Raw genomic sequence first — 15,852 nt, 5'->3', positions numbered from 1 at the left:
ACATTTTTTTTTACATGATCACACCTGTGTTATTTGTACATACAGTTAATTCAAAATCAAATAATTTGACGCCACTGGCTGTCACTGTGTACAGGCATGACTAGTCGATTGGCTACATTACTAGTCGATCGCAGAGCGAATCACTTTCATATTAATTAAGCTCTTGTCATCTTGCTACGGAAAGGCGTTCACACGGAAGATCACGGGATAATTTTGACACCGTAGCATTTACTCATCAACAAGGGTGGTGTTAGCCACGAAGTTCAACAATGGTTTTTGAATCTATGGTCAGTGATCTCCTGAATAGGTTCATCGGAGACTATGTGGAAAACCTCGACAAGTCCCAGTTGAAGATTGGCATTTGGGGAGGTAAGTGAAACGAACAAGAGGTTGGAATGACAGTTCAAGCGCTGCTAACCTATACAGTGCAAGGAATGCTAGTGTGGCTAGGTTAGCTGTCAGCATTTTAAACAAACAAGCCCTAATGCTAACTAGCTAGCTAGCTATAACCAGTCTTTGGGATATGATGCTAACGTTACCCAGTCTACGACAAAAGGTTTTGTAAACCTCCCTGTAATGATATCGACATGTTGTAGGAGCCTTGGGTACGCGTTGTGTGCCTAGCAAGTCACTGACTGGGGCCACACAGCGAACATATTTATTTTGATCTGGCATTGCATAAATGGGCTTCCATACACAAACCTTATGTTTTGTCAGGCTTAGCCTACATTTTATTAGTTATCTATTATTATATGGGTACAACATGCAGACATAGACATAAACAAACATGCATTAATCCCAGTTGTTTCTTGCTGGACACAGTCTAATGTCTAACTGATCTGTCTTCACAACAATGAATGCATACAGGACTGAGCGGACTGGTAAATCAAGATGGTACGATCTGGTCAGGAACTAAGGCATCAACCAGTTTCCAGTTGATGGCTTTCTCTCAGTGTGGATCTCTTGAGTGAAGTGGCAAATTTTCTATTAGCCATATCCTATACTTTACTAGCCTGGTCCCAGATCTGTTTGTGCTCTTGCCATATACTTTACTAGCCTGGTCCCAGATCTGTTTGTGCTCTTGCCATATCCTATACTTTACTAGCCTGGTCCCTGATCTATACTTTACTAGCCTGGGCCCAGATCTATACTTTACTAGCCTGGGCCCAGATCTATACTTTGCTAGCCTGGGCCCAGATCTATACTTTGCTAGCCTGGGCCCAGATCTATACTTTGCTAGCCTGGGCCCAGATCTATACTTTGCTAGCCTGGGCCCAGATCTATACTTTGCTAGCCTGGGCCCAGATCTATACTTTGCTAGCCTGGGCCCAGATCTATACTTTGCTAGCCTGGGCCCAGATCTATACTTTGCTAGCCTGGGCCCAGATGTATACTTTACTAGCCTGGGCCCAGATGTATACTTTACTAGCCTGGGCCCAGATGTATACTTTACTAGCCTGGGCCCAGATCTATACTTTACTAGCCTGGTCCCAGATCTATACTTTACTAGCCTGGGCCCAGATCTATACTTTGCTAGCCTGGGCCCAGATCTATACTTTGCTAGCCTGGGCCCAGATGTATACTTTACTAGCCAGGTCCCAGATATTTTTGTGCTCTTGCCAATTCCATTGCTATCATTGTCAAGCCAATGGCATGACCATTCAATAAGGAGTTGGCAAGAGAGCAGAAACAGACTGTGCCCAGGATAAGCCACAGTTAGTTGCAAAACTAGATAGTATTTACCTAGCTAGGGTATACATTAGAATGTGAAATATAAACATTTAGTCACACATACAGCTGTCAACACAGCTGGTGAAAGAGTAGGCCTATAACAATCAACATTTTGATCCTGGCAAACTGACATGAAGAAAGTACTGACTGAGTTTGAGTTGTCACTGCAATGTTTGCTATGAAGGACGTTCAGGATACTGCAGTAAGTCTCTAGGCAGGTAACAGCGTCCACACCCACCGTCACTATAATACCTGGCAGAAACCATTGTGAATGTTATGGCCTCGGCCGTACCTGTCATCCTCTCCCCGTCATCTGAGTGTTGAGAGATGGCGGACGAGGTAGGAGGGTAGGATCTTTGTCACATGTTTGCACTCCAGACCTGACGCCGCCAGGGTTAATACAGTAGTTGGATTAATACAGTAGTCAGAATCTATGATTCCTGAGCTAGACAGGACTCTTATGTTTGTCATGGGTAGCCCAGGGTACTAGCCTAGCCAATATCTTTGGAACGTTGAAGCCAGATAACAGTATAACATTTGCATAAGTGTCATATGTCCTAGTAAGACCAAAGATAGCCGGCAGCACCATTTTAGTTTTTTTAGTATTGCGTTGTGATATAGGCTCATACAGGGAAAACCCTTACTACAAATACCAAACAGTACTAACAGATTCCATTCTAGTCCTGTTTCTTCTCTGTAGGCATAGTTATTGTATCATGTGTGTCAACCGTCGACTAGGCCCTATACAGAGCTTCATAGCCCCTCATATCCTGGTTCCTCTCTAGGTTTTGGCCTTTTCTAGGGAGTTTTTCCCTAGCCACCGTGCTTCTACACCTGCATTGCTTGCTGTTTGGGGTTTTAGGCTGGGGGTTTCTGTACAGCACTTTGAGATATCAGCTGATGTAAGAAGGGCTATATAAATACATTTGATTTTGATTCATGATTAAATGTTAGGTCTGTTGGTTGTGACCTACTGTATGGTCTGTTGATCTGTCTGTTTCACTAAGGAAGTCTTCCATTTAGGCTTTCTGCTGTTGTGGTTTTATACCAGAGGTTAGTTTACCCTTGGTCCTTGATTAATTGCCCAAAGGTCAGATAAGGTCATTGTTTTGACCACGCTAGTGTTTATCCAGGTTAATATCTAAGCTCTACACTAAAATTCAATTGATGTTGTTAAATTCAATCATTGATGGAAAAGGCCTACGTTTTAACAATAGATATGTGAATGGAGTACAGAGTCTATCAACAACATATTCTGAAGAGATTATGATCATATGACATGACTGTTCCATCTCAAAGCAAGCTCACTTTACCTCACAACACCATGACTGCTGTGTCACACCTTGACGTGGGAGGCTTGGTTGTTTTTTTGGCCTGGGTTATTTTCCCAAGGTACATGACGGTTACCTGTCAGAGCTAGATCACCTTACAGTTAGTGTTAGGGTCAGGGTTAGGGTCAGGGTTAGGGTCAGGGTTAGGGTCACCAGGCATGGTTGTGTAACTTCCTGTTAGGCCCAGGCTATATAACCACCAGGCATGGTTGTGTAACTTCCTGTTAGGCCCAGGCTATATAACCACCAGGCATGGTTGTATAACTTCCTGTTAGGCCCAGGCTATATAACCACCAGGCATGGTTGTGTAACTTCCTGTTAGGTCTAGGCTATATAACCACCAGGCATGGTTGTTCAACTTCCTGTTAGGTCCAGGCTATATAACCACCAGGCATGGTTGTATAACTTCCTGTTAGGCCCAGGCTATATAACCACCAGGCATGGTTGTGTAACTTCCTGTTAGGTCTAGGCTATATAACCACCAGGCATGGTTGTTCAACTTCCTGTTAGGTCCAGGCTATATAACCACCAGGCATGGTTGTTTAACTTCCTGTTTGGCCCAGGCTATATAACCACCAGGCATGGTTGTGTAACTTCCTGTTAGGCCCAGGCTATATAACCACCAGGCATGGTTGTGTAACTTCCTGTTAGGCCCAGGCTATATAACCACCAGGCATGGTTGTGTAACTTCCTGTTAGGCCCAGGCTATATAACCCCCATGACTGACCGTTTTGTAGTAGCCCAATGAAAGAAACCTGACACCCTGGTCGACACACACAGTTGATAATTGTCTGAATCTACTCTGCTAGCTGTAAGTCAAGCAGACTTCCTGTAACTAGTGCACACATGAAGCAGACTTCCTGTAACTAGTGTACACATCCAGCAGACTTCCTGTAACTAGTGTACGCATCCAGCAGACTTCCTGTAACTAGTGTACGCATCAAGCAGACTTCCTGTAACTAGTGTACACATCCAGTAGACTTCCTGTAACTAGTGTACACATCCAGTAGACTTCCTGTAACTAGTGTACACATCCAGTAGACTTCCTGTAACTAGTGTACGCATCCAGCAGACTTCCTGTAACTAGTGTACGCATCCAGCAGACTTCCTGTAACTAGTGTACACATCCAGTAGACTTCCTGTAACTAGTGTACACATGAAGCAGACTTCCTGTAACTAGTGCACACATGAAGCAGACTTCCTGTAACTAGTGCACACATGAAGCAGACTTCCTGTAACTAGTGTACACATCCAGCAGACTTCCTGTAACTAGTGTACGCATCCAGCAGACTTCCTGTAACTAGTGTACGCATCCAGCAGACTTCCTGTAACTAGTGTACGCATCCAGCAGACTTCCTGTAACTAGTGTACGCATCCAGCAGACTTCCTGTAACTAGTGTACGCATCAAGCAGACTTCCTGTAACTAGTGTACGCACCAAGCAGACTTCCTGTAACTAGTGTACGCACCAAGCAGACTTCCTGTAACTAGTGTACGCACCAAGCAGACTTCCTGTAACTAGTGTACGCACCAAGCAGACTTCCTGTAACTAGTGTACGCACCAAGCAGACTTCCTGTAACTAGTGTACGCACCAAGCAGACTTCCTGTAACTAGTGTACGCATCAAGCAGACTTCCTGTAAGTAGTGTACGCATCAAGCAGACTTCCTGTAACTAGTGTACGCATCCAGCAGACTTCCTGTAACTAGTGTACGCATCCAGCAGACTTCCTGTAACTAGTGTACGCATCCAGCAGACTTCCTGTAACTAGTGTACGCATCCAGCAGACTTCCTGTAACTAGTGTACGCATCAAGTAGACTTCCTGTAACTAGTGTACGCACCAAGCAGACTTCCTGTAACTAGTGTACGCATCAAGCAGACTTCCTGTAACTAGTGTACCCGTTCTAGTATCACTATTAACTTGTGTTTTCTCTCATCTTCTGTCCAGGCAATGTTGTTCTGGAAAACTTGAAAGTTAAAGAAAATGCTTTGGTAAGTATTCATTACTTTATTGTCATCAACAGGTTATTTTACTTTCCAGGCATCCACCCCTATTGTCCTCACCTCACAGAGGCCTGTAGTAGACTAGGTCTGGTTCTGATCCATCCCTATTGTCCTCACCTCACAGAGGCCTGTCGTAGACTAGGTCTGGTTCTGATCCATCCCTATTGTCATCACCTCACAGGGGCCTGTCGTAGACTAGGTCTGGTTCTGATCCATCCCTATTGTCCTCACCTCACAGAGGCCTGTAGTAGACTAGGTCTGGTTCTGATCCATCCCTATTGTCCTCACCTCACAGAGGCCTGTCGTAGACTAGGTCTGGTTCTGATCCATCCCTATTGTCATCACCTCACAGGGGCCTGTCGTAGACTAGGTCTGGTTCTGATCCATCCCTATTGTCCTCACCTCACAGAGGCCTGTAGTAGACTAGGTCTGGTTCTGATCCATCCCTATTGTCCTCACCTCACAGAGGCCTGTAGTAGACTAGGTCTGGTTCTGATCCATCCCTGTTGTCCCCCCCTCTCAGAGGCCTGTAGTAGACTAGGTCTGGTTCTGATCCATCCCTATTGTCCTCACCTCACAGAGGCCTGTAGTAGACTAGGTCTGGTTCTGATCCATCCCTATTGTCCTCACCTCACAGAGGCCTGTAGTAGACTAGGTCTGGTTCTGATCCATCCCTATTGTCCTCACCTCACAGAGGCCTGTAGTAGACTAGGCCTGGTTCTGATCCACCCCTATTGTCCTCACCTCACAGAGGCCTGTCGTAGACTAGGTCAGGTTCTGAATCATTGATGTAGCCTATACCTCAGGCCTGTCGTAGACTAGGTCTGGTTCTGAATCATTGATGTAGCCTATACCTCAGGCCTGTCGTAGACTAGGTCCGGTTCTGAATCATTGATGTAGCCTATACCTCAGGCCTGTCGTAGACTAGGTCCGGTTCTGAATCATTGATGTAGCCTATACTTGACTGTTTTCCATACATTAATGATACATGATGTTGATGGCTGACCTTTTCCACTACAGCAACTCACATGTTGTTCAAGGAGACAGTAGTGTAATCATTATATCAACTATAGACACTGTACAGAGAATGGTGGTCAGGGCTGTAGTGTTGAAGCCTGGTGGTCAGGGCTGTAGTGTTGAAGCCTGGTGGTCAGGGCTGTAGTGTTGAACCAGAGTTGGAGGGTGAAGCCTGGTGGTCAGGGCTGTAGTGTTGAACCAGAGTTGGAGGGTGAAGCCTGGTGGTCAGGGCTGTAGTGTTGAAGCCTGGTGGTCAGGGCTGTAGTGTTGAACCAGTAGAGGTGTGATAGAAGTTAGGACACAGTGTTGGAGTGTCTGCTGCTCTGCCAGGAGACCCACGTTCCTCTCAGAATGTCTATAATCTTCCACTGTCTCCTTTAGCTTCCATTCAAGTGACTCATCTTAAAAGACATGTATGTTACTGGTCTAATGATGTTGATTTCTGTTATTTCTGTTGCAGAGTGAGCTGGATGTTCCGTTTAAAGTGAAAGCTGGTCAGATTGGTGAGTACCGGCGGCAGCCCCTCCACAGTTCACAACACTCTTATTTATTTTCTTCATGTTGTTTTCTCAAGTTGACTGCTGTAGAGAACAGACTGTAGTAGCACGACAACTCAATAGCTACCTACCCAGCAGCCCCTGTGTCTCAGTAGAGAGACTGTGATGAGAACAGTCTAGCTACCTACCCAGCAGCCCCTGTGTCTCACTAGAGAGACTGTGATGAGAACAGAGTCTAGTTACCTACCCAGCAGCCCCTGTGTCTCAGTGGAGAGACTGTGATGAGAACAGAGTCTAGCTACCTACCCAGCAGCCCCTGTGTCTCAGTAGAGAGACTGTGATGAGAGTCTAGTTACCTACCCAGCAGCCCCTGTGTCTCAGTAGAGAGACTGTGATGAGAACAGAGTCTAGTTACCTACCCAGCAGCCCCTGTGTCTCAGTGGAGAGACTGTGATGAGAACAGAGTCTAGTTACCTACCCAGCAGCCCCTGTGTCTCAGTGGAGAGACTGTGATGAGAACAGAGTCTAGTTACCTACCCAGCAGCCCCTGTGTCTCAGTAGAGAGACTGTGATGAGAACAGAGTCTAGCTACCTACCCAGCAGCCCCTGTGTCTCAGTAGAGAGACTGTGATGAGAACAGAGTCTAGCTACCTACCCAGCAGCCCCTGTGTCTCAGTGGAGAGACTGTGATGAGAACAGAGTCTAGTTACCTACCCAGCAGCCCCTGTGTCTCAGTAGAGAGACTGTGATGAGAACAGAGTCTAGTTACCTACCCAGCAGCCCCTGTGTCTCAGTAGAGAGACTGTGATGAGAGTCTAGCTACCTACCCAGCAGCCCCTGTGTCTCAGTAGAGAGACTGTGATGAGAACAGAGTCTAGTTACCTACCCAGCAGCCCCTGTGTCTCAGTAGAGAGACTGTGATGAGAACAGAGTCTAGTTACCTACCCAGCAGCCCCTGTGTCTCAGTAGAGAGACTGTGATGAGAACAGAGAACAGAGTCTAGCTACCTACCCAGCAGCCCCTGTGTCTCAGTAGAGAGACTGTGATGAGAACAGAGTCTAGCTACCTACCCAGCAGCCCCTGTGTCTCAGTAGAGAGACTGTGATGAGAACATAGTCTAGTTACCTACCCAGCAGCCCCTGTGTCTCAGTAGAGAGACTGTGATGAGAATATAGTCTAGCTACCTACCCAGCAGCCCCTGTGTCTCAGTAGAGAGACTGTGATGAGTCTAGTTACCTACCCAGCAGCCCCTGTGTCTCAGTAGAGAGACTGTGATGAGTCTAGCTACCTACCCAGCAGCCCCTGTGTCTCAGTAGAGAGACTGTGATGAGAACAGAGTCTAGCTACCTACCCAGCAGCCCCTGTGTCTCAGTAGAGAGACTGTGATGAGAGTCTAGTTACCTACCCAGCAGCCCCTGTGTCTCAGTGGAGAGACTGTGATGAGAACAGAGTCTAGCTACCTACCCAGCAGCCCCTGTGTCTCAGTAGAGAGACTGTGATGAGAGTCTAGCTACCTACCCAGCAGCCCCTGTGTCTCAGTAGAGAGACTGTGATGAGAACAGAGTCTAGTTACCTACCCAGCAGCCCCTGTGTCTCAGTAGAGAGACTGTGATGAGAACAGAGTCTAGTTACCTACCCAGCAGCCCCTGTGTCTCAGTAGAGAGACTGTGATGAGAACAGAGTCTAGCTACCTACCCAGCAGCCCCTGTGTCTCAGTAGAGAGACTGTGATGAGAACAGAGTGTGATATGGCTGTTGTTTGAGGATTGGTCAGTGATGTGTGTAAATGGTCTGTATGTGTATTTCTCCAGAGTCGTTACGTTGGTCTCTTTCACTTCACTGAGTCACTCCAACTCCAGTGGTATTTCACTGACGAGAAGTGGACTCTGTCTGCATCCCAAATGGCACCCTATGCCCTTTGTAGTGCACTACTTTAGACATGGGGCCCCATTGGGGTCTGGTCTAAAGTACTGTACTAGGTAGGAATTAGGATGCCATTTTGGATGCACACTAAACTAAAGCTGAAGATGGACTAGCAATTTTGAGGCAATGTTGCAGAGCAATGGGCTCCCGAGTGGCTCAGCGGTCTAAGGCACTGCATCTCAGTGCTAGAGGTGTCACTACAGACCCTGGTTCGATTCCAGGCTGTATCACAACCGGCAGGGCAGCACACAATTTACACCTCGTAGCTTAGAACTGTGAACTAAAATGTAAAATCTAGTTACTTTTGTTTGCACTGCCATTTACTTTTAAACATTTTAAATGTAACCTTTATTTAACGATGCAAGTCAGTTAAGAACAAATTCTTATTTACAATAATGGCCTACACCGGCCAAACCCAGACGACGCTGGACCAATTGTGTGCCGCCCTATGGGATTCCCAAACACGGCCGGTTGTGATACAGCCTGGATTCGAACCAGGGTGTCTGTAGTGACTCCTCAAGCAATGAGATGCAGTGCCCTAGACTAGCAGTATGTCTCGTGGATGGACAGAACAGGGTCCAACACCTCTAGCAGTATGTCTCGTGGATGGACAGAACAGGGTCCAACACCTCTAGCAGTATGTCTCGTGGATGGACAGAACAGGGTCCAACACCTCTAGCAGTATGTCTCGTGGATGGACAGGGTCCAACACCTCTAGCAGTATGTCTCGTGGATGGACAGGGTCCAACACCTCTAGCAGTATGTCTCATGGATGACCAGAACAGGGTCCAACACCTCTAGCAGTATGTCTCGTGGATGGACAGAACAGGGTCCAACACCTCTAGCAGTATGTCTCGTGGATGGACAGAACAGGGTCCAACACCTCTAGCAGTATGTCTCGTGGATGGACAGAACAGGGTCCAACACCTCTAGCAGTATGTCTCGTGGATGGACAGAACAGGGTCCAACACCTCTAGCAGTATGTCTCGTGGATGGACAGAACAGGGTCAACACCTCTAGCAGTATGTCTCGTGGATGGACAGAACAGGGGTCAACACCTCTAGCAGTATGTCTCGTGGATGGACAGAACAGGGGTCCAACACCTCTAGCAGTATGTCTCGTGGATGGACAGAACAGGGTCCAACACCTCTAGCAGTATGTCTCGTGGATGGACAGAACAGGGTCCAACACCTCTAGCAGTATGTCTCGTGGATGGACAGAACAGGGTCCAACACCTCTAGCAGTATGTCTCGTGGATGGACAGAACAGGGTCCAACACCTCTAGCAGTATGTCTCGTGGATGGACAGAACAGGGTCCAACACCTCTAGCAGTATGTCTCGTGGATGGACAGAACAGGGTCCAACACCTCTAGCAGTATGTCTCGTGGATGGACAGAACAGGGTCCAACACCTCTAGCAGTATGTCTCGTGGATGGACAGAACAGGGTCAACACCTCTAGCAGTATGTCTCGTGGATGGACAGAACAGGGTCCAACACCTCTAGCAGTATGTCTCGTGGATGGACAGAACAGGGTCCAACACCTCTAGCAGTATGTCTCGTGGATGGACAGAACAGGGTCCAACACCTCTAGCAGTATGTCTCGTGGATGGACAGAACAGGGTCCAACACCTCTAGCAGTATGTCTAGTGGATGGACAGAACAGGGTCCAACACCTCTAGCAGTATGTCTCGTGGATGGACAGAACAGGGTCCAACACCTCTAGCAGTATGTCTCGTGGATGGACAGAACAGGGTCCAACACCTCTAGCAGTATGTCTCGTGGATGGACAGAACAGGGTCCAACACCTCTAGCAGTATGTCTCGTGGATGGACAGAACAGGGTCCAACACCTCTAGCAGTATGTCTCGTGGATGGACAGAACAGGGTCCAACACCTCTAGCAGTATGTCTCGTGGATGGACAGAACAGGGTCCAACACCTCTAGCAGTATGTCTCGTGGATGGACAGAACAGGTTCCAACACCTCTAGCAGTATGTCTCGTGGATGGACAGAACAGGGGTCCAACACCTCTAGCAGTATGTCTCGTGGATGGACAGAACAGGGGTCCAACACCTCTAGCAGTATGTCTCGTGGATGGACAGAACAGGGGTCAATACCTCTAGCAGTATGTCTCGTGGATGGACAGAACAGGTTCCAACACCTCTAGCAGTATGTCTCGTGGATGGACAGAACAGGGGTCCAACACCTCTAGCAGTATGTCTCGTGGATGGACAGAACAGGGGTCCAACACCTCTAGCAGTATGTCTCGTGGATGGACAGAACAGGGGTCAATACCTCTAGCAGTATGTCTCGTGGATGGACAGAACAGGGTCCATCACCTCTAGCAGTATGTCTCGTGGATGGACAGAACAGGGTCCAACACCTCTAGCAGTATGTCTCGTGGATGGACAGAACAGGTTCCAACACCTCTAGCAGTATGTCTCGTGGATGGACAGAACAGGGGTCAATACCTCTAGCAGTATGTCTCGTGGATGGACAGAACAGGGTCCAACACCTCTAGCAGTATGTCTCGTGGATGGACAGAACAGGGTCAACACCTCTAGCAGTATGTCTCGTGGATGGACAGAACAGGGTCAACACCTCTAGCAGTATGTCTCGTGGATGGACAGAACAGGGTCCAACACCTCTAGCAGTATGTCTCGTGGATGGACAGAACAGGGTCCAACACCTCTAGCAGTATGTCTCGTGGATGGACAGAACAGGGTCCAACACCTCTAGCAGTATGTCTCGTGGATGGACAGAACAGGGTCCAACACCTCTAGCAGTATGTCTCGTGGATGGACAGAACAGGGTCCAACACCTCTAGCAGTATGTCTCGTGGATGGACAGAACAGGGTCCAACACCTCTAGCAGTATGTCTCGTGGATGGACAGAACAGGGTCCAACACCTCTAGCAGTATGTCTCGTGGATGGACAGAACAGGGTCCAACACCTCTAGCAGTATGTCTCGTGGATGGACAGAACAGGGTCCAACACCTCTAGCAGTATGTCTCGTGGATGGACAGTACAGGGGTCAATACCTCTAGCAGTATGTCTCGTGGATGGACAGAACAGGGGTCATCACCTCTAGCAGTATGTCTCGTGGATGGACAGAACAGGGTCCAACACCTCTAGCAGTATGTCTCGTAGATGGACAGAACAGGGTCCAACACCTCTAGCAGTATGTCTCGTGGATGGACAGAACAGGGGTCATCACCTCTAGCAGTATGTCTCGTGGATGGACAGAACAGGGTCCAACACCTCTAGCAGTATGTCTCGTGGATGGACAGAACAGGGGTCAACACCTCTAGCAGTATGTCTCGTGGATGGACAGAACAGGGTCCAACACCTCTAGCAGTATGTCTCGTGGATGGACAGAACAGGGTCCAACACCTCTAGCAGTATGTCTCGTGGATGGACAGAACAGGGTCCAACACCTCTAGCAGTATGTCTCGTGGATGGACAGAACAGGGTCCAACACCTCTAGCAGTATGTCTCGTGGATGGACAGAACAGGGTCCAACACCTCTAGCAGTATGTCTCGTGGATGGACAGAACAGGGTCCAACACCTCTAGCAGTATGTCTCGTGGATGGACAGAACAGGGTCCAACACCTCTAGCAGTATGTCTCGTGGATGGACAGAACAGGGTCCAACACCTCTAGCAGTATGACTCGTGGATGGACAGAACAGGGTCCAACACCTCTAGCAGTATGTCTCGTGGATGGACAGAACAGGGTCCAACACCTCTAGCAGTATGTCTCGTGGATGGACAGAACAGGGTCCAACACCTCTAGCAGTATGTCTCGTGGATGGACAGAGCAGGGGTCAACACCTCTAGCAGTATGTCTCGTGGATGGACAGAACAGGGGTCAACACCTCTAGCAGTATGTCTCGTGGATGGACAGAACAGGGTCCAACACCTCTAGCAGTATGTCTCGTGGATGGACAGAACAGGGTCCAACACCTCTAGCAGTATGTCTCGTGGATGGACAGAACAGGGTCCAACACCTCTAGCAGTATGTCTCGTGGATGGACAGAACAGGGTCAACACCTCTAGCAGTATGTCTCGTGGATGGACAGAACAGGGTCCAACACCTCTAGCAGTATGTCTCGTGGATGGACAGAACAGGGCAGTATGTCTCGTGGATGGACAGAACAAGGTCCATCACCTCTAGCAGTATGTCTCGTGGATGGACAGAACAGGGTCCATCACCTCTAGCAGTATGTCTCGTGGATGGACAGAACAGGGTCCAACACCTCTAGCAGTATGTCTCGTGGATGGACAGAACAGGGTCCAACACCTCTAGCAGTATGTCTCGTGGATGGACAGAACAGGGTCCAACACCTCTAGCAGTATGTCTCGTGGATGGACAGAACAGGGTCCAACACCTCTAGCAGTATGTCTCGTGGATGGACAGACCAGGGTCCAACACCTCTAGCAGTATGTCTCGTGGATGGACAGAACAGGGTCCAACACCTCTAGCAGTATGTCTCGTGGATGGACAGAACAGGGGTCAACACCTCTAGCAGTATGTCTCGTGGATGGACAGAACAGGGTCAATACCTCTAGCAGTATGTCTCGTGGATGGACAGAACAGGGTCCAACACCTCTAGCAGTATGTCTCGTGGATGGACAGAACAGGGTCCAACACCTCTAGCAGTATGTCTCGTGGATGGACAGAACAGGGTCCAACACCTCTAGCAGTATGTCTCGTGGATGGACAGAACAGGGTCCAACACCTCTAGCAGTATGTCTCGTGGATGGACAGAACATGGTCCATCACCTCTAGCAGTATGTCTCGTGGATGGACAGAACAGGGGTCAACACCTCTAGCAGTATGTCTCGTGGATGGACAGAACAGGGTCCAACACCTCTAGCAGTATGTCTCGTGGATGGACAGAACAGGGTCCAACACCTCTAGCAGTATGTCTCGTGGATGGACAGAACAGGGTCCAACACCTCTAGCAGTATGTCTCGTGGATGGACAGAACGGGGTCCAACACCTCTAGCAGTATGTCTCGTGGATGGACAGAACAGGGGTCAACACCTCTAGCAGTATGTCTCGTGGATGGACAGAACAGGGTCCAACACCTCTAGCAGTATGTCTCGTGGATGGACAGAACAGGGTCCAACACCTCTAGCAGTATGTCTCGTGGATGGACAGAACAGGGTCCAACACCTCTAGCAGTATGTCTCGTGGATGGACAGAACAGGGTCCAACACCTCTAGCAGTATGTCTCGTGGATGGACAGAACAGGTTCCAACACCTCTAGCAGTATGTCTCGTGGATGGACAGAACAGGTTCCAACACCTCTAGCAGTATGTCTCGTGGATGGACAGAACAGGGTCCAACACCTCTAGCAGTATGTCTCGTGGATGGACAGAACAGGGTCCAACACCTCTAGCAGTATGTCTCGTGGATGGACAGAACAGGGTCCAACACCTCTAGCAGTATGTCTCGTGGATGGACAGAACGGGGTCCAACACCTCTAGCAGTATGTCTCGTGGATGGACAGAACGGGGTCCAACACCTCTAGCAGTATGTCTCGTGGATGGACAGAACAGGGTCCAACACCTCTAGCAGTATGTCTCGTGGATGGACAGAACAGGGTCCAACACCTCTAGCAGTATGTCTCGTGGATGGACAGAACAGGGTCCAACACCTCTAGCAGTATGTCTCGTGGATGGACAGAACAGGGTCCAACACCTCTAGCAGTATGTCTCGTGGATGGACAGAACAGGGTCCAACACCTCTAGCAGTATGTCTCGTGGATGGACAGAACAGGTTCCAACACCTCTAGCAGTATGTCTCGTGGATGGACAGAACAGGGTCCAACACCTCTAGCAGTATGTCTCGTGGATGGACAGAACAGGGTCCAACACCTCTAGCAGTATGTCTCGTGGATGGACAGAACAGGGTCCAACACCTCTAGCAGTATGTCTCGTGGATGGACAGAACAGGGTCCAACACCTCTAGCAGTATGTCTCGTGGATGGACAGAACAGGGTCCAACACCTCTAGCAGTATGTCTCGTGGATGGACAGAACAGGGTCCAACACCTCTAGCAGTATGTCTCGTGGATGGACAGAACAGGGTCCAACACCTCTAGCAGTATGTCTCGTGGATGGACAGAACAGGGTCCAACACCTCTAGCAGTATGTCTCGTGGATGGACAGAACAGGGTCCAACACCTCTAGCAGTATGTCTCGTGGATGGACAGAACAGGGTCCAACACCTCTAGCAGTATGTCTCGTGGATGGACAGAACAGGGTCCAACACCTCTAGCAGTATGTCTCGTGGATGGACAGAACAGGGTCAACACCTCTAGCAGTATGTCTCGTGGATGGACAGAACAGGGGTCAACACCTCTAGCAGTATGTCTCGTGGATGGACAGAACAGGGGTCCAACACCTCTAGCAGTATGTCTCGTGGATGGACAGAACAGAGTCCAACACCTCTAGCAGTATGTCTCGTGGATGGACAGAACAGGGTCCAACACCTCTAGCAGTATGTCTCGTGGATGGACAGAACAGGGTCCAACACCTCTAGCAGTATGTCTCGTGGATGGACAGAACAGGGTCCAACACCTCTAGCAGTATGTCTCTTGGATGGACAGAACAGGGTCCAACACCTCTAGCAGTATGTCTCGTGGATGGACAGAACAGGGTCCAACACCTCTAGCAGTATGTCTCGTGGATGGACAGAACAGGGTCCAACACCTCTAGCAGTATGTCTCGTGGATGGACAGAACAGGGTCAACACCTCTAGCAGTATGTCTCGTGGATGGACAGAACAGGGTCCAACACCTCTAGCAGTATGTCTCGTGGATGGACAGAACAGGGTCCAACACCTCTAGCAGTATGTCTCGTGGATGGACAGAACAGGGTCCAACACCTCTAGCAGTATGTCTCGTGGATGGACAGAACAGGGTCCAACACCTCTAGCAGTATGTCTCGTGGATGGACAGAACAGGGTCCAACACCTCTAGCAGTATGTCTCGTGGATGGACAGAACAGGGTCCAACACCTCTAGCAGTATGTCTCGTGGATGGACAGAACAGGGTCCAACACCTCTAGCAGTATGTCTCGTGGATGGACAGAACAGGGTCCAACACCTCTAGCAGTATGTCTCGTGGATGGACAGAACAGGGTCCAACACCTCTAGCAGTATGTCTCGTGGATGGACAGAACAGGGTCCAACACCTCTAGCAGTATGTCTCGTGGATGGACAGTACAGGGGTCAATACCTCTAGCAGTATGTCTCGTGGATGGACAGAACAGGGGTCATCACCTCTAGCAGTATGTCTCGTGGATGGACAGAACAGGGTCCAACACCTCTAGCAGTATGTCT

The 15,852-nt window shown here is 48.9% G+C and overlaps 1 protein-coding gene across 1 annotated transcript in view; it reads left to right on the top strand.

Moving 5' to 3' along the window:
- Window positions 1-207: 207 nt before the first annotated feature.
- The window catches only part of LOC120024760 (vacuolar protein sorting-associated protein 13C-like), a 55,304-nt gene continuing 39,659 nt past the window's right edge, over window positions 208-15,852 (top strand). Inside the window, exons 1-3 of the mRNA XM_038969046.1 lie at window positions 208-369; window positions 5,010-5,053; window positions 6,543-6,585. Of these exons, the coding sequence (XP_038824974.1) occupies window positions 270-369; window positions 5,010-5,053; window positions 6,543-6,585 (187 nt within the window). The 5' untranslated portion in view covers window positions 208-269. The remainder of the gene's footprint in view (window positions 370-5,009; window positions 5,054-6,542; window positions 6,586-15,852) is intronic.

Source organism: Salvelinus namaycush, chromosome 30 (genome assembly GCF_016432855.1).
Source record: "Salvelinus namaycush isolate Seneca chromosome 30, SaNama_1.0, whole genome shotgun sequence".
In the NCBI taxonomy this organism is placed as follows: Eukaryota; Metazoa; Chordata; class Actinopteri; order Salmoniformes; family Salmonidae; genus Salvelinus; species Salvelinus namaycush.
This window is presented reverse-complemented; position numbering and strand designations above follow the sequence as displayed.